We start from the raw sequence: 21,584 nt of genomic DNA, 5'->3' as shown, positions 1-21,584 counted from the left end.
CCCCCTCCCTTTAGTCCCTGCGCCTCTGTCTACGCACCACTTCTTTGTGAGAACACCCCCAGAGCTCTAGGTGAAATGCATGTGTTAATTACAGTTTCTTTTCCATAAGATGAAAAACACAGTTTGAGAAGAGCAGCACCTGATTGAATAAAAAGGATGTTCTTGACTGTATTGGTCAGCGTCACGTGTCTTTATTGAAAGTAAAGCAGTACACTAATCTTGAAATATTCAGTCAATTTTTTTTTCTTTAATTTTCTATTATTTAAACAATTTTCTGTTATTTAAAGCTTGCGATTGGCTGGCAACCGGTTCAGGGTGTCCCACGCCTACTGTCTACTTCAGAGTAAAACCTCTTACTTAATTTTGATGAAAACTATGTTACTGAATTTTACTTTTGGTCATGATAGTGGTACTTGGAGAGCGGAGTATTTTTGTGACTTACTGTAAAAGTTTGTATTTTAAAAAAATTGAAAATAATACATAAAATTTCGACAATTAATAATACTTCCAACATTTACGACGTTATGAGCAACTGCATGCGTCACAATGTGCTGGCATGTTTTGTTTTCGGTTTCTATCTAGTATTAGCATATGTGAGCCACCGTCTTTGCCCCTCCTAGCTTAGCGTCCTGAAGGCACACAGCACACAAGGAGGTGCGTTACTTTCGCTCGGCGAAAGGTGCATTCACGAACCGCAGGAATTTATTGTTTAATTAATGTTCTGGAACGGTAACGGTGGATAACTGGATATACAGTACGCTACTTATAACACTCATATATTTTTATATTTATATTTGTGTGTGCGCGCGTGAGTGTCATTGCGGGAATTAAATTGCAAAAGGTGTTTTTTAGTTTTTTTTAGTCGGACGAGTTGCCTCTCCTCTTGCGGAAGTAGCCAAAATCTCACCGACTGGACTTCCGGTCTACAATTTGTAAACACAACAATTTAAGACCTTAAAACAACTCAACCGAACGTTTCGAATTTGCGACAAAAACTACATTTTTGTTTCGTCGGAAAAGGGCGCGGAGAGCTCTTTTCGTGACGTGACGTCAAATTTCAACCAGACTTTTTTTTTTTTTTGTACAGACGCCGAAGAAAGATATCAAGCTAGCGGTGTCGTCGAGTGTGTGTCAGTGTGTACTTGTCGCTCATGCCGCTGTCACTTCAATGGGGAACTGCCTGTTTTCTCAAGGAGCAGATGATCTGTCTCTGCTGAATGAATCGGAGGCGGGCAGCCTACCTGGAGAGCCACCACCGCCTTACCAGGTGACCCGGGCCAGCGCCACAACACTGACCTACATATCCGACCCGATAGGCCGTTAGAAGTTGGAACTTGGTCAACCTAGTGTGTGTATATTTGTGTGTGATCCCATAGCCTGTTTCCCTTCACTTTATTCAAACGAAAAGTTCGAGCAAAACTTTCAGAGGGGGTTTATGGTTCCCAGCAGTACTGCTCTTCATTATACTTGAGGAACATTACCTGCAAAGTACAATTGTAATAATCAACACACTTTTTTGTGACAGTGTCAATCCAAAGTGAGAATAATTGTCTTTATATTTATATTTGATTTCCAGAAGAAGTGCAGGTGAAAAGAAATGTCTCAAGCAGAATACACACGGGGTCTCTGTACATCCTTAAAAAGTCTTAAAAGGCAGATCATAAATAAAGCAAGGCTGCTTTAGTGGCGTACTGCAGTTCATATTACAAGATAACGCAATGTACTTTGCATAACTAAAAGCACATAGCATAAAAGAGTTGAGCTGGACTTAAATAGCAGCTTAGTAGCTGCCATCTTTGTAGAAATCTTAACCACTAAACAAAACCCCTCTAACATATAAAATCACAGTGGACAGTCGTTTTAAATCAGTGGCAATCTCTTTCCTGTGACTTTCCAGGAGCGCCAGCAGCCCGTGCCCGCGTACCATACCACCCTGGGAGAAAGGCGCTTAGCCAGTCAGCTGAGTGAGGAGGAACAGGTGCGCATCGCCCAGCGCATCGGGCTCATCCATCACTTGCCGCGAGGCATCTTCGACCCAGGCTCTGATCCTTCTGACCGCAAAGTTAAAGAGTGAGTCGGCGTTAGTTTCCATGACTTGTATCTGCAACACTTGTCTTCATAGAGCAACCCATAATGTTTAAAGAACCACATATCATATACTCATCTTTTGCAGGTGTGTGATCTGCATGGTAGACTTTGAGTACGGCGACCCCATCCGGTTCCTTCCATGCCTGCACATCTACCACTTGGACTGCATCGACGCCTGGCTCATGCGCTCCTTCACCTGTCCGTCCTGCATGGAGCCCGTCGACGCCGCTCTGCTCGCGACCTATGAAGCCAACTAAGCCCCCCACACCCCTCCTCCTTGCTCACAAGTACCCCTTTCCATGCTGACCACGTAATGACCGCACCTTATTTGCCGAAACTGCTCGCTGCTGTTCGCAGGCTATAGTCTCTCTTTTTCTAGTGGGACAGTGTGCCAAATGGAACTAGAAGAAATATGTACATGTGCATTTCCCATAATTGCTTTTACTTTAATATCGCCTCAAAAACTGTTTAAAAGTTAGCTTTGATGGCACTGAAGTGTCACAAATATCACTGAAAAGTGCAATATGCAATAGATTTTAGAATTTAGGATCAACTTTACAATTAAATACTCAACAAAAATATCAATTTTTGTTTTTCATTTCGCAGTTGAGATTAGTTAATTATGAGTGTGATAGTATACAAACGAATTATGATCACTTACACCAAGTGTTGCCTTTCTTTTGATTTGTAAACAATGCCGTTTTGTCAAGAGCACAATAAAATAATAATACAGCACCTTTGAAATACAGGAAAGAGGAATTGGACCAATCAAAGCAATGATACTTTTATTCTTGTAATGTTTTGACACTTTCCCTTTTGACGATAACGAGTTTTCTCCTCATGACATTTTGCGTCGTAATTTGTTTTCACATAACTTTTTTTTTCGACCACAATTTTAATCCTGATATTTTGATTTGTAACTCTTAACTTTACAACCATCAAAATACAAGTTACTTCTTGAGGTTAATGAAACTTTTCGACTTAAGTCATTTGTTTTCACGACACGACAACTTTCTTTCTACCACAACTTTTAACAAGCAGTAGCATTGAACGGCAGTTTCCATCGGCGGATGACAAGTATGGGAAGCCTTTACATTTTCTGTTTTTCCAAGTTGTTGTCGTCCACTAGAGGGAGCCAGACACCAGCACATGCGTATCACACGCTCGAGTTTTCCCGACTCAAGTCTCTTCACACCCTCAATTGGTTTTCCATCCAATGATTTGTTCAACATTCCCACCACGTTGTCTGAGTTTGGGACGACCTACCTTTGTGAGCAAGTTTTCTCACTAATGAATGAATATAAATAAAAGCTACGGTCAAAGGTCACGCATAAGCACATAAATGAGATTCTGAAACTGGCTGCTACTCAGATCCCTGCTATTGATGCACTTGTGCAGCAGAAAAGATGCCAAGTTTCAGGGGCAAATAGACGAAATTGTATAAAAGTACGTTGCACTATGAAATCAACAAATTTGAATATGACTACAATTTAGTCGTTGCTTCTTTTTGCGAATCATCAATAAAATCATCAACCCTTGTTTGTAAGGGTGAAATTGAATTTGGGTCTGGTCCAATGTTGCGCAAATCTCCAATTGCCGTCAATTCTGTCCAGAGATTGCTCCATTTCAATAGCTGGCAAAAAATAATAACAATAATTGCAAAACAATTACGTACTTACACGTTGCACTTCCGCCCCCAAGCTCTATTTCCTTTTCTTTTTATTCAGGCACAACGGCGGACGACCGTGAACTTGACCCAGAGCTTCAAGACCAGTTCCAGGAGAGGAGAATTGTCATTCTGGTAAAAACCCAAAAGGTTATTGTGATGTGATAATTGATTGAAATTAGTGATCTGATCACCGATCACACGTTTTTTTTCTCATGGCTTCAGTCACCCCTGTGATTTGTTTTTGTTAGATGTAATATCCATATTTCTTGGGGGAAATAAAATAGACTAAATTGGTGCAACACTTCAGGGCAAATTGTTTTCATGCATGGTGTCGTGAATGGCTGAAGGGTTTTTATCTTTATGCAAATGATGGCAATCAAAAAGAAAAACTATTTAAACATCTTAAAATGAACCTTCATAAGTTTCAGACTGAGTTGATGCAATCATGAATGTGACCACTAGAGGACAGTAAAGTTCCCCTAATTCTATGGTCGATTTTTTTTCCCCCCCTTTCTTCAAACTTTCTGCTCAGGAACTTGTAACTTCTGTGATGGAGTTTCTCAATGACAAGCCCAACGAGGTAGACCGCAGGCCTCACCCCTTCATGACTGCTCCTAGTTCAGCGACATCCATCGCCACCAAGCCCGCGTTGAGTCTGGCTGTGGCCGGGCCCTCGAGTGACAGAGCTGCTGCGTCAATGCGCAGACCCCTGGAATCGCTATGGGGCGAGATGGAATCTCAGAACCCTCCCCGCTGTGACCCAGCGAATGCCGCTGCACACCTACATCTACTCGGAGAAGCCTTGGGCCTGATTGGTCACCTTCTTAAGGGGACAAAGGTGAGTACAGTCCATCCCTACTGAGCAGACACAATTTGACTGATTGGCCACCAGTCCAGGGTGGAGTCAGCCTTTCATCCACCGTCAGCTAGCATAACCTGCAGCTTCCCAAAAGTCGTGCAGAAAACAAACAGACGCATAGTCACTTGCATGTTGCGTGTTCCCAGAAATCAGTGTGTGTGTCCACAAGCTTGTTTCTACTCTTGGACTCTCTGCTGTGTGGACTTGCTCCATTGATGGGCCTCACCTCACATATACCAGAGCTGCATCAGTGTACAGACAACGTGCTGGTAAACAATGTGGAACATATACACAAGTACACTATGCACGCTCTGCTGATCATTTGTTTTCTTTCAAAGGATTCTACTCTGGAAAATATTGCCTACATCATGCCAGGTTTTTGAACCAATCCACCGGCAGAACTTTATGTTTGTACACATAGTCATGGTGAGAAGATTATTATATTTCTTGGAAGAACATGTGTTGAATACCTGAAATAAATTCACCATATACTGATGCTTCAATAGTTTGAATGCTTTATTGCATAACATTGCATGTACGATTTATTGACGATTCCAAATTTTCAGTCACGGTGTCACATTTCCAAAGGCTCGCAGTTCTGTTGTACAAATGAAATCATTCCAGATATTTATTGAAGTGGGGCAATTATAAAACAGCAGTGCAGGTGGTTTTGCTGTTTTCTGGGTGTGGTGAAAGTGCCCCGGGATACTTCGTCCCGCCTCCGCCTTGTTGAGGAATGTCAAGCAGACTGTGGAACCTGTTATACACACAGACACACACGACAATCGTAATGTCTTCAACTTGGGAGTGGTGAAACGACAAATGTGCGATTCCTCTGTTATGCAAGCCGTTACCTGGGAGTTGACACACACCGGGCTGGTGTGGATGAGACACACGCTTATGTACCTGCAGGTTGGAGCCACAAGACGATAACGCCGAAAGCTGACTTTACACTCTCGCATTTGAGTGAGGTAACTTTGATTTTGTGCTTGTCATGTCACGTCTAAAAGTTATTTGTAAAGCTTTCTGCTCCGGTTGCTTTGAGATTCTTGAACATGTGTATTGGGAGGAGAATGAAAAGTTGTTGTTTTTTTAAATTATGAAAATCTAGTCCAATTATGATTTCTGTAGTAATATGTAAAAATGTACAATAGTGGATATTCCACAGCTGGACAAGTTTGACATTGCGCAATATGGCTGACCTTGGAAAAGCTGGATTGAAGCCCATACTTCTTTTGCTTTCGTTGTGGTTCGATTTGTAACTTTCCGAGTGTTTCCATGAGTCTGTATGAATAAAGTTGTGGTAGAATGCAGTCAAGCAGGCCTGGCAAGTTGTTGCACATTTAACGGAATAAAAAAAAAAAAAAAAAAGAAGAAAGAATGCAACTGGGTCGTAGCCATTCATAATGTGGAATGTTTCAATGGTCATAAATGACCTCACCTCTACTGTCGATCACTGAATTACTTTAAAAAGTTATGCTGTCCAGTATTTCAATTTTTTTTTCTTCTTTTTTTTTTTTTTTTTAGTTGCTCTTTCCTGCCACTCATAATACAAAAACCAGAAAGCATCACAGAGCGCTCTAACTCAACAGCGTGTGTTTTCATCCTCCAGCCATGAGCAGCCAAGCGCAGCACTACGGCTCGACGCCACCGGAGCTGAGGTTGGTGCTGCTGGGCAACATCGGATGCGGCAAGACGTCATCGGCCGACACCATCCTAAGCCAGCTGACGGACTTGTCCACGGTGAGTCCCCGCAGCATCCAGCTGCGTAAGGACTTTGCCGAGGGCAGGATGGTGACCCTGGTCGAGGCCCCCAGGTGGTACTGGAACGGCCTGGAAATGGACGAGGGCGTCAAGAAGGAGACGGTACGAGCCGTGACCCTGCTGGAGCCCGGTCCTCATGCCGTTCTATTACTGGTGCCTATCAGCCAGTTCACTGAGGTTGGTTCCATGATGAAGGACCTTACTACACACTTTTTAGGAGCGGTAACTCAATTGTTTTGTTTCCTCAAACTAGATGGACGGCCAAGTGCCTACACAGTTGCAGCAAGTGTTTGGAAAAGAAGTTCTGGAGCACACCATGGTGCTACTGACCTGTGGCGATTATCTCATTGGAAGAACCGTGGAAGTGAGTGCCGGACTTTGAAGATGTCTGTCTGATGTTTTCTCTTGATTTTAGAAAGAGCTCATTGACATGAAGCAGTCAGACACGTGACTCGGTTGCTTATAATATTTCAAAACACATCTGAGGTTACGTTCTTTCCCATAAATATGTATTTAACCTGCAGGAATACCTTCTCAAGGAGAATCCTGGTTTGAGGGAAATGATCAGGCTATGCGGGGGGCGCTACCATGTCATCAATAACCGTCAGCAGCGGGACCGGACACAAGTTTCGGAGCTTCTGAACAAGGTAGAAGGAGACTGGGGGACATAGAGATTGTTTATTTCTTTCATCATTGTGAATCCTCAGTCCTCTAGTGGTCTGTGGCGGTTTAGTAGGTGGTCCACGAAATTGAAAATGGAAAGAGCAAAGAGACCAAGCTGCAGTTACACCTACTGTACACTAGAGGGCACACACATAATGCGTATCGCTTGGGCCTGTCCTAAAAATAGCTCACCAACCATGGTACATTGCACTTTTCTGGGAATTTTTTTTATATGATCCTTTGAAAATATAAACAATAATATAATTGAAAGTAAATTGCTGTATATTGACACTTAGCTTGCGCTACTTTGTTAAATCTCTATATATTGTGCTAAAACAATTTCATCATTCGTGTCTTCACACAGATGAGTATTAATGATGATTAGGAATAACAAAATACACATTATTAGACAATCAAACTGAGAGCTACTACCTTGTGCCCCCTGCTGTATGTCATACATCACTGGACCGGTTTTCAGGTTGCTTTATAATTTAATTTATTATTTTGAGTGTAAGCAAGTCTGACATTTGGAATCCCGTCTAAAGTGAATGTGACATTTAACTGTGTCTGCCAGGATGTGTTTGACTGACTGAAATAAGATATTATCTCCTCTGTCTTTTGTGTAATAGGTGGAGGACATGGTGAGCAAAAGCGGGGTGTTCTCCCTCAAAACAAAAGAGGAGAGGGAAATGGACGAGCGCGTGCAGCAGAGGAAGAGAGAGCTGATGGAAAAATTCCGGATGCAAAAGGAAGAGAAAAGGGAAGCCTTGGCGTCCAGCTACACACCAAACGTTGACACGTTGAGGAGTGTCGAGAGAGTCGAGTCACACAGAGATGCTTGGGAGAGGAGGAGAGAATACGAGATGGACAACGTCAACGGAGGAGTGTCTGAGGTGATTCAGTTTCGTCCGGTACCAGGAGGCTGGAACTCGGGCCGGATTGACTATCAGGAGGAGAGCCTTTCATCCAGACTCAATGCAGGTAGGCAGCTAATAAAATGAAAAAAAAAACACAACAAACGTAATAACTTGACAGGTTGACGAGTTTGTGAGATGCCTGTTGAGAAATTATTCTCTTCGGCCTTTCAATGAAGCTAGACTCTCACAAATGATGAATGAAAAAAAATGAATTAAAAGTCGTTTCCACTCGTAAGACGCAGTCACGCACGCATGGCTGATGTTTACATGAGTTGCTTATGAAGCCATTTGTCTCAGTCCATCACAGAATCAACAGCTATGAGACTTCCCATGAGGCTTCTCCCACCACCTTCTCTGATACCCCGGCCTCCGTCTACAACCCTGTCCTTTCCACAACTCGCGTGTCCTCACCATCCTCTCCGGAGCTGCGTTTAGTATTGCTCGGACGATCCGGCGCGGGGAAAAGTGCGGCTGGCAACGCTATCCTGGGCCACGATGTGTTTGAGTCCAGGCCTGACAGTCTGATCGCCATCACTCAGGAGTGCGTCAAGAAGAAAGGAGTCGTTGCTGGAAGAAGGGCCAGTATTATTTTTATTTGAATTTTGTGATTATTTCTGTAACTTCCAGTATTATTTGTTCCAGTCCACCCCAGCAAAAATCAGAACGCTGGGAAAATGAATTAATTTCCAAAATAGAGAACAAAATTCAATTTGGAAGCCACCCCAAGAAATCCAGGAAATAGTAAGACCGTAAACCATAACTTGCTTCATCTCCTCCTCTCCCATAGGTGGCAGTAGTAGACACCCCAGACTGGTTCCACTCGGAACGTACCCCCGATGAGGTGCGAGCTCAGATCTCCTCTTGCGTGGCCCTGTCCAGTCCGGGTCCCCACGCCTTCCTCTTGTGCGTCCCAACGGACCAGCCGGCCAAGATAGAGCTGCAGGCCCTCTCCGCCCTGGAGACCATCTTTGGGCCGGATGTCGTCGGGAAACACACGCTGGTCCTCTTCACGCACGCCGATCTTCTGAGGAAGAGCGGGAAGGCCGGCAGAGACGACATCGAGACATATATTGCGTCTAGACGTGATGATTTATTAAAATTGGTGGAGAAATGCGGGGACAGGTTCCATGTGCTGGAGAGAGGCGGTCACGGGGGAAATGTGGAGGAGCTCCTGGAGAAGGTGGAGCAGATAGTGACCGAAGCCGGGGGGGAGTGTTACTCCAGCCCCGCTTTCCAAGAGGCCGAGAGCCGAGTGAGGGAGATGCAGGCCGAGATCGCGAGGGAAAGGAGACGGCAGAAGCAAGAGGAAGAATCCCTCGGCGAGCAGTTTCGGGGGGAGAGGCGCTCCCTCTATCCTTACATGCAGACCGTGGCCGAGGCCGAAGAGGAAGTGAGAGAGGAAGAGGTTGAGAAAACACGAGCCGAGGCCGAGAGGAGTGTTAGCACCATGAATATCGAGAGCCTTCCGCCGATTACCATGGCAAATTTGTCCCCTTCAATGTTCCAGTCCATGATGGAAAGAGTGCAGTCCAACGCAAAGATGTTGCCCAAGCTGTTTTCTGACAGCTCGGTGTGGGTCGGAAACGGTGCCAAGAAGGTGATGGGCAGTTCGGTGTGGGGCTCGGTGGGCAGCGGTGCACGGAACGTACAGAAGAAGGGGGCCCAAAGTACCGTGTGGGGGAAGGTGGGCTCTCAAGCCGGGCACGTCTCCAAGCTAGTGGGAGACAGACTCCCCAAGGCGGTGGTAGATGGCTCCACCTGGGTCGGCTCCGGAGCCAAAGTCGTGGCGGACAGCTCCATGCGTGTCGGATCCGGGATTGGAAGCGGAGCGAAGGTTGTGGCCCAGAGTCCCGTGTGGGGAAAGGTTGGCTCCGGCGCCAAACTGGTGGCTGATGGTTCAGTGCGACTCGGAGCCGGACTAGGTGCCGGAGCAAAGAAGGTGGCCCAGAGTCCAGTGTGGGGCAAGATGGGCTCCGGGGCCAAAGCGGGTGCCAAAATAGTCAGCGAGAGCTCATTGTGGCAGAAAACGGTGGCCAACGCCAAAAAGGTGCCAAAGCTCGTCATTGTGGGCGCATTGCTGGGGCTGGCGCTGGGAGTGTTTTTGGCGGGGGCCGTCGGCGGAGCTGTGGGGGCCGTCGGCGGTTCTGCGCTCACTGAGTTGGGCAGGCGAAGGTTTGCCAAGAAAAGCACGCCGGAAAAGGCTGCGAGTAACATTGATAGGCGAGTGAACGACACGGTCGAGTCACTGGTCAGACAAGGAGACAAAGTCATGAAAACGGAATGAAACAAATTGACCAAAGCATATTATGACAGTGGCCGTGGGTGTTTAGAGACTGTAAATAATGTGCGCATATTGAGAAAAAATGTTAACCAGAATACATTTTGCTCTGGTGAGAATTTTTGCCCTAGGTGGAAGAATTTCCAATCGGTCCGGTTTAAAAAAAAAAAGCAAATGCCAGCACTTATGATTGCGAAGGCTTCGATTAAAGGTTTAGATTGACGCGGCAACAGGAGCTGAAATCTGATTGGATGAAAAACAGGTAGTGTGTACTGGAAGCAGTTCAGGGAAGAAAAATGCCATAAAATCCACACATGGGAATAAATTAGGACAGTTTTGTGGAATTGAGATTGCAATTACAAGTCTGCCTTTAGCAGAAAAAGAAATTTCTGGTACTGACCGAGCGGTCACTGCATTCATAATTTACATTGCATTTTAAAAATAATTTTCATCTCTGAGTGTTACGACGCAATTGATGTCTAGATGTGTGCAATAGGTTTGAGTGAAATTGAAATGTTTGACATATTATTGACTTGTGTGCATGATTAGAATAGAAATAAAAACATTTGATATTATGCTCTTGTTTTTTGTAACTATCTCTAAATACAAATATAGCAAAGTCATAAATTGCCTGCCAATTAGTTCATTGCAGTAGTAGGCTGGTTAAAAGTTATGTAAACACAATTTGGTCTGTTTGTATTTTGTTTTGTAATTTGTTCCCGAGGCAGAAGGGTGGAGGTGCTGACCTTTTATCTTCAAGAGTCAGACTGGCCAACTTCACCCCTCTTGGCCTCCTGTAGATGAGGTAAACACACCACCGGCCCACAACTCAACAGACTTTTTTTTTTTTTTTTAATGGACCGATGGACCAGCTCAAAATTTGATTTAGGGTTACTATGTTTAATGAAAGACTTGTTTTCATTCATTTTGTTATGTTATTTATAATTAATTATGTGAACAATTATTTGATCAAATTCAATATTTCACTAATTTTATTAGAATTTTATTTCATTAAATTTATTAAATATTTTAACACATTTAAAAAGTAACATCGGTCATATTGTAGTCACTATTGTATTATTTACAATAAATTAATTCACCAAATATTTTTTGCAATTATCTTTACCAATCAATTGGATCAATTAGAAATAGCCTACTCGCATTTAGTATCCCACTCCTGTTTTGATGGGTAAGGATATATTTTTTTCCTCAATACATGAAAAAAAAAATTTTTTTTTTTTTTTTGGTCTACTTTTTTGGTTTGGTGATCCTACCCCAGTCAATGTGGTTTTGGGGTTGTGCAAACTTCCTGTTCTGTGGTCCAGAACATGGGTGCATAACGCTTCCCAGAAAGAACTTGGGACCGTTTTCTGTCCACACCTCTCAGCTTCCATGCAGTTGCCACATTAACGCCTAAACATATCCGATATGTATCAAGCCACCCCCACAAGGAAGCTAATGAACAGCCCTGCCCAAGACATTAAATCCCATCTTGAACCACATCCTACATCTTGACACATTACCACACATTTACAGTTGCTGTGGTTACATAAATCCTTGCTGGTTGTCAAACAACACAATTATACACACACACACACACACACACACACACACACACACACACACACACACAAAAAAAGTACCCCTGAAAAACATGATGGGATTATGATAAAGGTATTTTTCCCATGACTGCCATTGTCACAATATAATGTCAGCAAATGGTAACATCCGGCTTTAGGGTGTCACGGCACTTTTTTTTTTTTTTACCTACTATTTATAACTCATGTTATTAATCTGTTATCATCAGGACATAATCTGAAAAAAATGAAGAACAATATTGTTTGAACCAAGCCAGCAACAAGACCTCTAAACTGCCCTTGGTGCGTTTCAAAACAAACTTTCTTTCTTAGGATCAAATGTAATGCATTGCAACAAAAAAAGAATCGTGCAAACTGTAAAAAGTTTGCACTTTACTAAAAAGATACACAACATACAACATGACTTTCATTTCTAATAGCAGAACAAGCGGTGGCTCGCTTCCTTTTGTGCTCACCGCTCATCATTTGTAGCTGCCACCATTCTTATCTGACCTTTGACCTTGGCCAGAGTGCCACGTGTCACCACAGAGGTCTTTGTCCCAAAGCTGTCCTCGCTGTTCACGTCGCTGTCGCTACAGGAGCTCGTCGCCGAGCCCGCCAGCCGAATGACCGAATCGGTGGAGTCTCGATTACGGCGGCGGGTTCTTGTTACCGCCGGACTGGTTGAAGGCGGGGAGGCGCCTTGGGATGGAGGAGGCGTGTCACACTGATAGAGAGGCTCCAGTTTGTTGTCCATCTTCCGTGGCTCATCCTCGTCCTCCTCAGAGTCCCTTCTCTCGTCTTGTGCTTGATCGTCCAGCAGGGTGACCAGGAAGTTGATGTACTTGACTGCCAGACGCAGGATCTCATTCTTGCTGAGCTTCTTGTCAGGCGGATGCGTGGGGATGAGCTTCCTCAGTTCTGAGAAGGCGCCGTTCACGTTCTGCTGCCGCCAGCGCTCGCGGCTGTTGGTGAAAACGCGGCGGGCGATTTTTTGAGGAGGACCGGCTGAACGGACAAAAAAAAAAAAAGCCATCAGAAGATTAAAATGAAAGCAAGGCAGCTTTATTCATGTTGTGCATTTAGTCAACATACAGCATATCATTTGTTTTGTGGGATATACTCACAATCATTAATCTCCATCTCAAAGTGCGAGGACGGTCTTCTCTTAACCCGGCCGTTGGAAATGACACCGTAGCTTCCGCCGGAGGTGCCCAAGAAAGAACTGAAGGAAGAAAATAATCATTAAAAAAAAAAAAAACACCAAACACAAGAAAGGTGGATGTTGTTAGTGGAGCTGGAAGCTGTTTGATTGGAAGCGTCATTGATTGCGAGCGCATCGTGGAGAATTTGAGGCCAGTCTAATAAAGGTCACTTAGTGGATGATTAAATGGATGACTCAATTGTCCCCCCTGGTGCAAGCACACAAGACAGGGACAGACGAGCTTCCAGGACAGACCAAACGCAATTCTACCTCTGCTGTGACAGAAAATCCTTTTTTGGAATCAGGAAGAGCTGCACAGTTGGTAAAGAGGACCTGCCAGTTTTTTTCTTGTCGCATTTAATTGTGCACATTTTTTTTTATCATGTGAGTCTTTAAGTGTGATCAAATATAAATATTGGTTTGCCTGGCTTATAGTTCTGAGAAAGGATCTACGTATGTATGTCACCTGGAGTAGAATGGATGAGCAGAATGCAGGTACGTCTGAGGCAGCATGGATGGACCGCCTCCACCGCCGGACCCAGGCAAAGCTCCCGAACCGTTGCCGGGCAGACAGGCCAGCTGAGTCCGACGCAGCTCCAAGTGAGGAGGCTTATTGGGAATGGGATGCAAGGCGGTCAGCGGTGGATTGGGGATGGCGAGAGGGGGCTTGCTATGGGCCAGGCTGATGACGGGGATGTGCGAAGGAAGTGACGATGACGAGGATGTACTGGAAGAAGGTCGAGGTGAGAGGGGACCCAGGTTGGTCTTTACCGGGAGCAGTGGCGGCGGGGATGCAATTGTTGGCGACTTGGTGGGGGAACTACTTGTTAGCGGTCCTCCTTGATGCCCTTCTGTCTCCATGACAACGGGCTCAATGCGTTCAGCGGTCAATACGGCCGTCTCTGTGTTTTCGGGGACCTCTTTGTCTTCTGAAGCGCACGACGGGGGTGAGGGACAGGGAAGGGGTTGAGGGGAAGTGTGCGGCTCTGAGGGGTTCATCCTCCCCATCATGGTGCAAAGTCCTCTGTTGCGTGTGCGTCAGTGTGTGTTGTCCTTACGACTTTGAAAGATGATGTCGTCTAACATGCTAATGCGCAACACTTGCTACAGTGCATGTTTGCTTTTTGCATTTTCCTCTTACAGATTTTTGCTGTCGCTTTTTACGTAACCAAATTTTTTTTCAAAGGGAAAACTCAAATTGTCACATGGTTAGCTTTCCACACCAGTGACTTGGTCCACCTTTATTGGGCCAAGGCACATCTCTCGAATTACAAAAATATCACCGCACACAGCCAAAGCAAAGATTTCACAAAAAGTATATGTGCTGAATTAAAAAAAAAAAAAAGAGACTCACAACTGATGGCCTCTTTAGATGAATCCAAAGTTTCTTTTTTGTTGGACAAATGGCAACAGGTGGATACACAGGTACATTGTCCCATCTGCCATCTAGTGGCAACGCATTTAATTGTTTGCCCTGTCACCATACGTCGCTAGCATATCTAGACATTTTTTGTTGTGAGTAAACAATCCTATTTGGACCATTTTAATAAAATCCACACTGGTTAGGAATCACTGCACAACACAAAAGTGAGAATGGTTAACCTCCTGTGCTCTAATCCTCCATTTGCACCGCCACTTTAATTTGGGCATTTTTCTTTTGAGAATAAATTTCAAACATTGCACTCAAGTGACCCTCAAAGGAGATTTGAATGCAACGTGACCCAAAGTGGATTTTTGTATTTGTTCTTAACACACATGTTGCATTGAGGATTCTCTGACGTGTTAAATGAATTTGTCCGCGTGTTTGTTTGTGTTGGGAGGATGTGAGTCAAAATCCGTTAAAGCGTTGAAAACCTTCCCGGGCTGGCGAAGGTTGGATGCATATCAAAGCGTCTGAAACAAAAGAAACACACGTGGGATTTAGGGTATAGTTGGCGTATATATTTAGGGAAGGATCTACAGTCAAGCTTTGCATGCCACGGGGGGACACAAGAATGTGGTGGAGGGAAATGCTGATCACTAATGAAGACATTTCACTGAATTGCTGCAATGCAAAGGCTTTGGGTGAAGATTGTGAGTCACCATCATCGTGTAGGTTTTGCAATCGAGGTTGTTCCTCTTTTGTTGACACTTAATGGTCATGACTTTTTATTTTGGACAGTTCCCTCTTTCACAATGTTGCCAAGTTTGTTGTTTTAGATCAACATTGCAAATGAATGAATTTGACAATTTGCGCCTTTTGAAATGATCACATTGATTTTGATCACATACTGTATTTTATTTATAAATACTGTTTAGTAGTCAGTAGTTTGAAAATGGAAATATTTCCTTGAATAATAATTACTCTCTTTATATATATAGAACGGTACATACAACAATATAACTCGGGAATTTAAATTAATTGTTTTTGTTGATGATTATTAATTGTAACACAAATATTTGTGAGTATATCTAGCAATCGTAGGTAGTGTTTTTATTCATCAATATATAATGATACATATTGCTTGCCATGAAATATTTACGGATTTTTAAATCTATGAAAATAAACAAAATACAAAATATAGGTTTTTAAAAAATTATAATTATTTAGGTGTTCATGTAAAATAAAAATGACATGTAAATGACAGCTATGCAGATATGTGATGATTACATGTTAATATTTTAGCAAAAAGAAAAAAACGAATGGCTGCAAATTTAGTTTAAACTGCTAAATACATTTATTAGACTATCACTCAAATATATTTCAGGCCGCAGCTGCCCTAAGCAAACAGCATCGGTAGGTAACAAATTATTGCTTTGGTTTATGTACAAACATTATTATTATTTCTTTAAAAATTGACATAAAATGATAACATCATTTTTATTTGTTGCAAATCGACATAAGAATAAAATACAACTCTAATAAAAATTGTAATCTATTGTCATTTCTTAAGATGTCCAAATTATATTATCTTATTATATTTGTATTTCAGAACAAAAAAACATGTTTTAGTGGCTGACTGTTGGCTTGATTAATTTAATTTGTGACTTTTCAGTCTACCCTATGTACGCATATACATATATATTCAATTCAGGGTGAAATTCCCAACTCCCTCTTAAAACCGCTAAGAATTCTGAAATTAAAAAGGTAGCATTGAAGCATTTCTTCATGACAGGTGGTCTAATAAATATGCAAAGCAATATGTATATCAACAAAAACAATACTCACTCAAACATGATGAGGCTTGCGAGTCCAGAATTGTGTCATAAAAGCCTTGAGTCTCATGTAATGCCTCATCATCAACGTTTCCTTCTTTATTCGAAGCCAAAATTGTCTGACATGCGACTCACGCAATGCTTTCTTTTGGAAAAGTTAAAAAAAAAAAAAAAAGCATGTAGATCCAGAAGTGGAGGAACGCAATGCTTTTGTGCTGTCCAATGAGAGCAAAAAAAAAAAAGAGTGGAAGCACATTTGGGGATGATGTTGACATTGCTGTCATCCCTCAAGCGCTCACTGTCTGTCTGTCTGTCTGTCTGTCTGTTAGTCGCCAAGACAACACAATGCTGTAACTGGCTGCCAGTCGGAATGCTGGGACAGAATGTGTGAGAGAGAGAGAGAGAGAGAGAGAGAGAGAGAGGGGGGAGAGAGAGAGAGAGAAGCTGGTAGGTATGAAGGTGAAGTGTGTGTGCGTGTGTGTGCGTGTGTGTGTGTGTGTGTGTGTGTGCGTGTGTGCGTGTGTGCGTGTGTGCGTGTGTGTGTGTGTGTGTGTGTGTGTGTGTGTGTGTGTGTGTGTGTGCTGTCCCTGCTGTGGGGAGAGTTTTCCGCTCCCTGCTGGACAAGAGGATGTGCTGCTACAATGTGGTGGTTGCTGATAAGAGCCTCAAAGCTGCCTGTGGCCTACAGATAAGAGACCTCCACTGCCCCCCACCCACAATACCAACACCAAGTCACTAGCACCACAACAATCACACACACTTTTCATAACACACACACAGCTTGAGGTATGCACACGCGTGCACAGACACACACACACTTCTCATGGTCAGTAGAAGACTGATTGGATTGCAATCAGCCTACTGCACACATCTCGTTCAGACATGATTACGCTCGTGCTAGAAATATGAAAATATGGGAGTATATTAAAAAAACAGCAACTTGATTATTGCTTTGACACCCACATGAACACAGGAACATGTATGTGATTGTACAGTACAATGCAAATCTGTTCTAAAAATAAGCAATAGACGTCAATGCTAATGCAACTGTCTTGTTTTCATGTTCTATATAGAAGAAATAAAAGAAATAAGAAGAAATAAGTAGAAATAAAAAGAGAAGGACTCACCTACAAATACGTGGCAAACTTGCGCAATCACAACTATGACAGTTCGGAGAGAGGTCAGGACTATTAATATCTGCAAACAGAAAACTAGTTTAGTGAGACTTAAGAGGTTTTTACACTTAACCTAATTCTATTTTATTCTATGCTACTTTTCACTTTTTTTTTTGGTTCTTTTATCACAAACATTTTTAATTTTAGGTTATATTACCTGACATGTTTCGGCATGTACTTCCGCCTTCATGCCGAAACATGTCAGGTAATATCAGCTCAAATTAAAATTGTTTGTGATAAAAGAACCAAAAAAAGTAATTGACAAGGGAAACAAAATGAACTTAGTACAACTATGCTATTGTTGTTGTTTTCAAAGTTTGTTTTTATTATTCCATACATACACATTAGTAAAAAAAATTGCATCCTATAGCTCCAAAAAATTATAGCATGATAGAAAAAAAAAAGTTTTGGGATTCTGCACCCTAAAACAAAACGGCCGTGTAATCTGCCTATGTTCGTCAAGGAGCTCAAAAGTGTCTGTGTGTGTTTGTGTGTGTCTCACAGGATGGAACATTTTTCATTCATGGAACTTGAGTGGGAATTTGGGATGTGTTGGCATTGAGCACCTGTGTCGCTGATGGCCAATAAGCGTCGTCATCATGGGCCACTTTCCTCTCCAACTTCCTTCCTAAATGTGCCTCATCATAGCTGCTCTTTGTTCTGGGGCGAGCGATGACCGTCTGTTGCTGTCGCAACCTGGAGGTCAGCACCTCTTTTCCATTCCCTCGGTGGTTTCCTCATCAGACGATCATGATGTGCACTCGACTGTAATGTGACCTTGGAGGTCCTGGGAAAGACGAGGCTTTGCTGAGTAACTGCGTGACAAATCTGTCATCAGCACCGTACTGTATGTACCCTGTGCTCGTCATCATCATCATCATCATCATCATCATCATGGCTGCACACGAGAGTGCATATGCAGGTGACTATTGAATGGCGGAGCTAGTGTTATTTTCCTTTGGGGGGGGGGGGGGGGGCATGGAGGGGGTCAATTATATCTTAGGTGGCCTGTAAAATATTTTTTCTTTCTATTTTTTGTCAAACCCAATTTTTTTCTACAAAATTGCTGATTGATTGGATAGGAATATGGAAAAAAAAAACGTGAAAATATCCAAAAGTCTGGACCAGGAGGGTCCAAACATGTCAGGTCAGGCGAGACTAGTGCCCCCGCGAAACCCCCCCCTCGAGCTCCCCCAATGTTAAATTTCGCTCATTTGCATCCAACAGCTGCAGTTCATCTTGATCAACCCATCAACACACAAAAATACATTTGGGACTGAATTAAAATCTAGAGAGAATTGATTTCATCCTGCTCATCTTCATCTGAAAAGGGGGCGTTTGGAATGAAAAAAATATATATATTTGTTTAAAAAAAAAAAAGTCGGTATAAACCTGACAGTGGTACGAGTGAAATCTAAAAGCACTGCAGTTGATTCAAAAATATTAAATAATCTATATTAGATTCGATTTAAAGAACACACACACACACACACAGAGCAAAACGAGACACACTCCACCAAGTGGCCATGTTTCCTTTGCAGCATGTAAACACGATTGTGTGCTCGGTGATAGTGATCATAGGAGCTAATTGTTTGGAGCAATATTCACGGTGCAATTGATGGAGAAAGTGGCAAACAATGGTGCAAGCACTTGCCAGGACACACGCGCTCATTGTCTTTTATTATCGTCATTGTCCTGAACAATTCATAATATGAGTATAAAATAAGTCATATGGCATTAACCCTTCTGCGCGTTATTGCGGTCAGGTAATCCTAATTCATAGCGTATTGTTTTTGCAAAATGATGACTTTCATGTAATATTTTCAAATTTCATTGAAAATGATGATTTTATTAGATAGTTGGCTTTATGATTAAATTGAATAAATAAATTGTCAATATTACGACCAATTTTTTCCTTTTTTTTTAACTCGATGAATATTTTCTCTCAATTATTTGAATCCTCTAGAACTGTGATCGCGTCAGTCGCATGTCGATGGTCACACATGGCTCAGTTTCCCAGGATGCACCTGGCAGGGGGGGGGCGAGTGAGCGGATGCAGGTTCCAGCTGTTTCCTGTGCACACTTCCTGGTTCGCTTTTAAGAGGCCTGATGGTTGGGCTATATAGTGGAGCTGACAAGGGCAATTGGATTACAGACTTTTCCACATAGGATATGTCTGCCATGGCCACAGGTGGAGGATAGCATCACTAACTTTCACATGGATTGAAAACAAAAGATGCAGACGCAGGAACATTGACTGAACGAGTCAAGGATAAACAGTCTATCTCTCTTTAGACTTCCTTTAGGGGATTTCAGGCAGGAGGCTAATGAGAACATAATGGAGCCAATCAATTGTTTCCTCGATTGAACACACCCTTTACTTTCCTCATCAACACTTGGACACAAGCCAGGGAAGTTGCGCTGAGAAGAACACAGAGAAATGCACTCACTGGCCACTTCATTAGGTACATCTGATTATGGTACCTGCAGGGGTCAAATGAACCCTCAACTTTGTTTAATATGGCTCCTTTTTTTATGTGAAAGTGTCGATTCATAAATAAGTGTCCCTTTTCTCGCAAATAATACAAATAGATCTGGAGTAAGATCCATTGTCGGTGTGTTTTGAGAGTATCCTCCGGTCTTCTTTGTGTCATATTTCTCATCATCAGCACTTGCACGGCCCAAATTCCACCGTTGCATCGGAGTGTGGCTTGTTGTCGACCTCCATCCTGTAATAATAGGAAACGCTGCATCGCTTTCCAACTTTCTCTCACACGCTTCTCTCATTGTCCTTCTGCTCTTTGCTAGCGTGAACTGAAATGTTGTTATATGAAGTATCCGTCCGGCCTTAAGGTTTGATTTTATTACCATATGTGAGACCTAACTCCATTGTAAGCACACAAAAGCACTTGAATGGCAATATTGTGACAAGATTTTCAATAGGCAGATATCTGCATCATTTATTTGAATATGAATACAAGCTTTAATTTTATAAAAGTGGTTAATTGTTTCTATTAGGGTCTTGGGTGAGCTTCCACTTGGAATCCATGAGGATTGAAAAGTAGCAACAAAGAAGAGTCGGCATTAACTGCTTCCACTTTTGAGGGAATGGGGTTTTTTTTGGTGCAAGGTCTTCCACGCAAAATTTAGTTGACTGAATCAAACCATTGTGAGTACAGTGCCCTCTAGTGGTCGGAGAAAATCTCTACAGTTTTATTGTTTTGCCACTAGAGGGAAACAAACGTTTACCATTCAACGTTTTGTGTACTTCGGTACGGTACTTCAAAACGTTCATAAAATGATGTACTTTGAAACGAAAATTCGATTTCAAAATAAAAAGTAATTTGTATATATACGCATGTGTTCATTACATCAAAGTCAAGCCAAAAATGTTGTTTGTGATTATGTTCCTAATGAATTGTCTGGTGAATTTGGCTTGTTATTTTCACTTTGTTTATTTTCGTCCTCCCTGTTAACATCCACAGTTGTGCACACAGGTCCACCGTCTGTCTGCTGGTGGGCCGCTTGTGCGCGGGTGGTCCGGTCCAGGTGGAGGAGGGAAGTATTAACACCAAGCGTGCCCCAAAGGTGAGGGGGGCGGGGCGTAAGCGAGAAATGGAGGTGGGATGAACATCTGACAGACACATGTGCTCCGAGGCCTGCAGACCTGATGCTTCCTCCGCATTCAATTTGACAGGAACCAGGGCTATCTTCCATGAGTAGTCGAACCAAGTGTATATTTTTCTTTTAGAAATAAAACACGTCTTTTCTATTTTTTTTTGGTGGAGATGCCTGAAGTTTATTTAATGGTAAGAAATGTATAAAGTAATCATTCTTACAGGGGATAGCGTGTGAGTTCTGCATCTGGCTTGTGTCTCTTAATAGGATTAAGTGAGGACAATCTTTTGAACAAGTCTCCTGTGTTTCCATGAAGGCTATATACAAGCTTCAGCCAAAACATCTAACGTGATCAAGATGCTGTGTGTTGTGGACTTCAAATTATATTTATGTGTTCCTGTTTGTATTTGAAGACTTCCTGTTTTGGCCTTCACCTGACGCTGCGTGTTTGGACATCGCCAGTGTGGAAAAACAAATCTGTGGGCAAGGTTAGTGTGAGTTACTTGCAACTGTTAAATGTTATTTTGGTTTATGTTGTGCTTGTTAGTGTGTTTCTGTGTGTGTGAGTGTGTAACAA

General features: G+C 42.7%; 4 protein-coding genes across 8 annotated transcripts; 3 read left to right on the top strand and 1 right to left on the bottom strand.

Moving 5' to 3' along the window:
• Window positions 1–902: 902 nt before the first annotated feature.
• On the top strand, window positions 903–2,823 carry rnf11a (ring finger protein 11a). The gene is made up of 3 exons (XM_085911889.1): window positions 903–1,267; window positions 1,898–2,070; window positions 2,174–2,823. Exons 1-3 carry the CDS (start codon window positions 1,169–1,171, stop codon window positions 2,343–2,345), a joined length of 444 nt encoding a protein of 147 aa, XP_085768015.1. The 5' UTR covers window positions 903–1,168; the 3' UTR covers window positions 2,346–2,823.
• A 162-nt stretch (window positions 2,824–2,985) lies between these two features.
• hmgxb4b (HMG box domain containing 4b) lies at window positions 2,986–5,269 on the top strand. Of its 2 annotated transcripts, none has more exons than XM_085911888.1 (5): window positions 2,986–3,358; window positions 3,816–3,889; window positions 4,290–4,595; window positions 4,763–4,885; window positions 4,955–5,269. In XM_085911888.1, exons 1-5 carry the CDS (start codon window positions 3,238–3,240, stop codon window positions 4,997–4,999), a joined length of 669 nt encoding a protein of 222 aa, XP_085768014.1. In that variant the 5' UTR covers window positions 2,986–3,237; the 3' UTR covers window positions 5,000–5,269. The 2 variants fall into 2 exon arrangements, with proteins under 2 accessions (XP_085768014.1, XP_085768013.1); XM_085911887.1 differs by having other exon boundaries at window positions 3,816–3,904.
• On the top strand, window positions 5,026–11,108 carry LOC147057067 (uncharacterized). Of its 4 annotated transcripts, XM_085911883.1 has the most exons (8): window positions 5,026–5,042; window positions 5,529–5,587; window positions 6,229–6,557; window positions 6,634–6,744; window positions 6,905–7,027; window positions 7,673–8,024; window positions 8,258–8,538; window positions 8,748–11,108. In XM_085911883.1, the coding sequence occupies exons 3-8, from the start codon at window positions 6,231–6,233 to the stop codon at window positions 10,242–10,244; spliced, it is 2,691 nt and encodes an 896-aa protein (XP_085768009.1). In that variant the 5' UTR covers window positions 5,026–5,042; window positions 5,529–5,587; window positions 6,229–6,230; the 3' UTR covers window positions 10,245–11,108. The 4 variants fall into 4 exon arrangements, with proteins under 4 accessions (XP_085768009.1, XP_085768010.1, XP_085768008.1 ...); XM_085911884.1 differs by lacking the exon at window positions 5,026–5,042 and having other exon boundaries at window positions 5,415–5,582; XM_085911882.1 differs by lacking the exon at window positions 5,026–5,042 and having other exon boundaries at window positions 5,439–5,587.
• Window positions 11,109–11,117: 9 nt separating this feature from the next.
• lyl1 (LYL1 basic helix-loop-helix family member) lies at window positions 11,118–14,906 on the bottom strand. Its single transcript, XM_085911886.1, has 3 exons — window positions 13,486–14,906; window positions 12,943–13,040; window positions 11,118–12,823 (listed from the first exon to the last, which is right to left on the bottom strand). The coding sequence occupies exons 1-3, from the start codon at window positions 14,028–14,030 to the stop codon at window positions 12,288–12,290; spliced, it is 1,179 nt and encodes a 392-aa protein (XP_085768012.1). The 5' UTR covers window positions 14,031–14,906; the 3' UTR covers window positions 11,118–12,287.
• Between the last annotated feature and the right edge of the window lie 6,678 nt (window positions 14,907–21,584).

This window comes from Syngnathus leptorhynchus, chromosome 5 (assembly GCF_054491065.1).
Source record: "Syngnathus leptorhynchus isolate UIUO chromosome 5, UIUO_Slep, whole genome shotgun sequence".
Taxonomy (NCBI): Eukaryota; Metazoa; Chordata; class Actinopteri; order Syngnathiformes; family Syngnathidae; genus Syngnathus; species Syngnathus leptorhynchus.
This window is presented reverse-complemented; position numbering and strand designations above follow the sequence as displayed.

Bases quoted from the DNA above. Each gene is read 5' to 3' on its own strand.
- rnf11a (XM_085911889.1), top strand. From the start codon at position 1,169: ATGGGGAACTGCCTGTTTTCTCAAGGAGCAGATGATCTGTCTCTGCTG. The intron at 1,268-1,897 runs GTGACCCGGGCC...GTGACTTTCCAG, and splicing joins AGCCACCACCGCCTTACCAG to GAGCGCCAGCAGCCCGTGCC. The intron at 2,071-2,173 runs GTGAGTCGGCGT...CATCTTTTGCAG, and splicing joins TCTGACCGCAAAGTTAAAGA to GTGTGTGATCTGCATGGTAG.
- hmgxb4b (XM_085911887.1), top strand. From the start codon at position 3,238: ATGCGTATCACACGCTCGAGTTTTCCCGACTCAAGTCTCTTCACACCC. The intron at 3,905-4,289 runs GTTATTGTGATG...CTTTCTGCTCAG, and splicing joins TTCTGGTAAAAACCCAAAAG to GAACTTGTAACTTCTGTGAT. The intron at 4,596-4,762 runs GTGAGTACAGTC...GCGTGTTCCCAG, and splicing joins ACCTTCTTAAGGGGACAAAG to AAATCAGTGTGTGTGTCCAC.
- LOC147057067 (XM_085911883.1), top strand. From the start codon at position 6,231: ATGAGCAGCCAAGCGCAGCACTACGGCTCGACGCCACCGGAGCTGAGG. The intron at 6,745-6,904 runs GTGAGTGCCGGA...TTTAACCTGCAG, and splicing joins TCATTGGAAGAACCGTGGAA to GAATACCTTCTCAAGGAGAA. The intron at 8,539-8,747 runs GCCAGTATTATT...CCTCTCCCATAG, and splicing joins GAGTCGTTGCTGGAAGAAGG to GTGGCAGTAGTAGACACCCC.
- lyl1 (XM_085911886.1), bottom strand. From the start codon at position 14,030: ATGATGGGGAGGATGAACCCCTCAGAGCCGCACACTTCCCCTCAACCC. The intron at 13,041-13,485 runs GTGACATACATA...TTCTTCCTTCAG, and splicing joins GCTCATCCATTCTACTCCAG to TTCTTTCTTGGGCACCTCCG. The intron at 12,824-12,942 runs GTGAGTATATCC...TTGTCCGTTCAG, and splicing joins TGAGATGGAGATTAATGATT to CCGGTCCTCCTCAAAAAATC.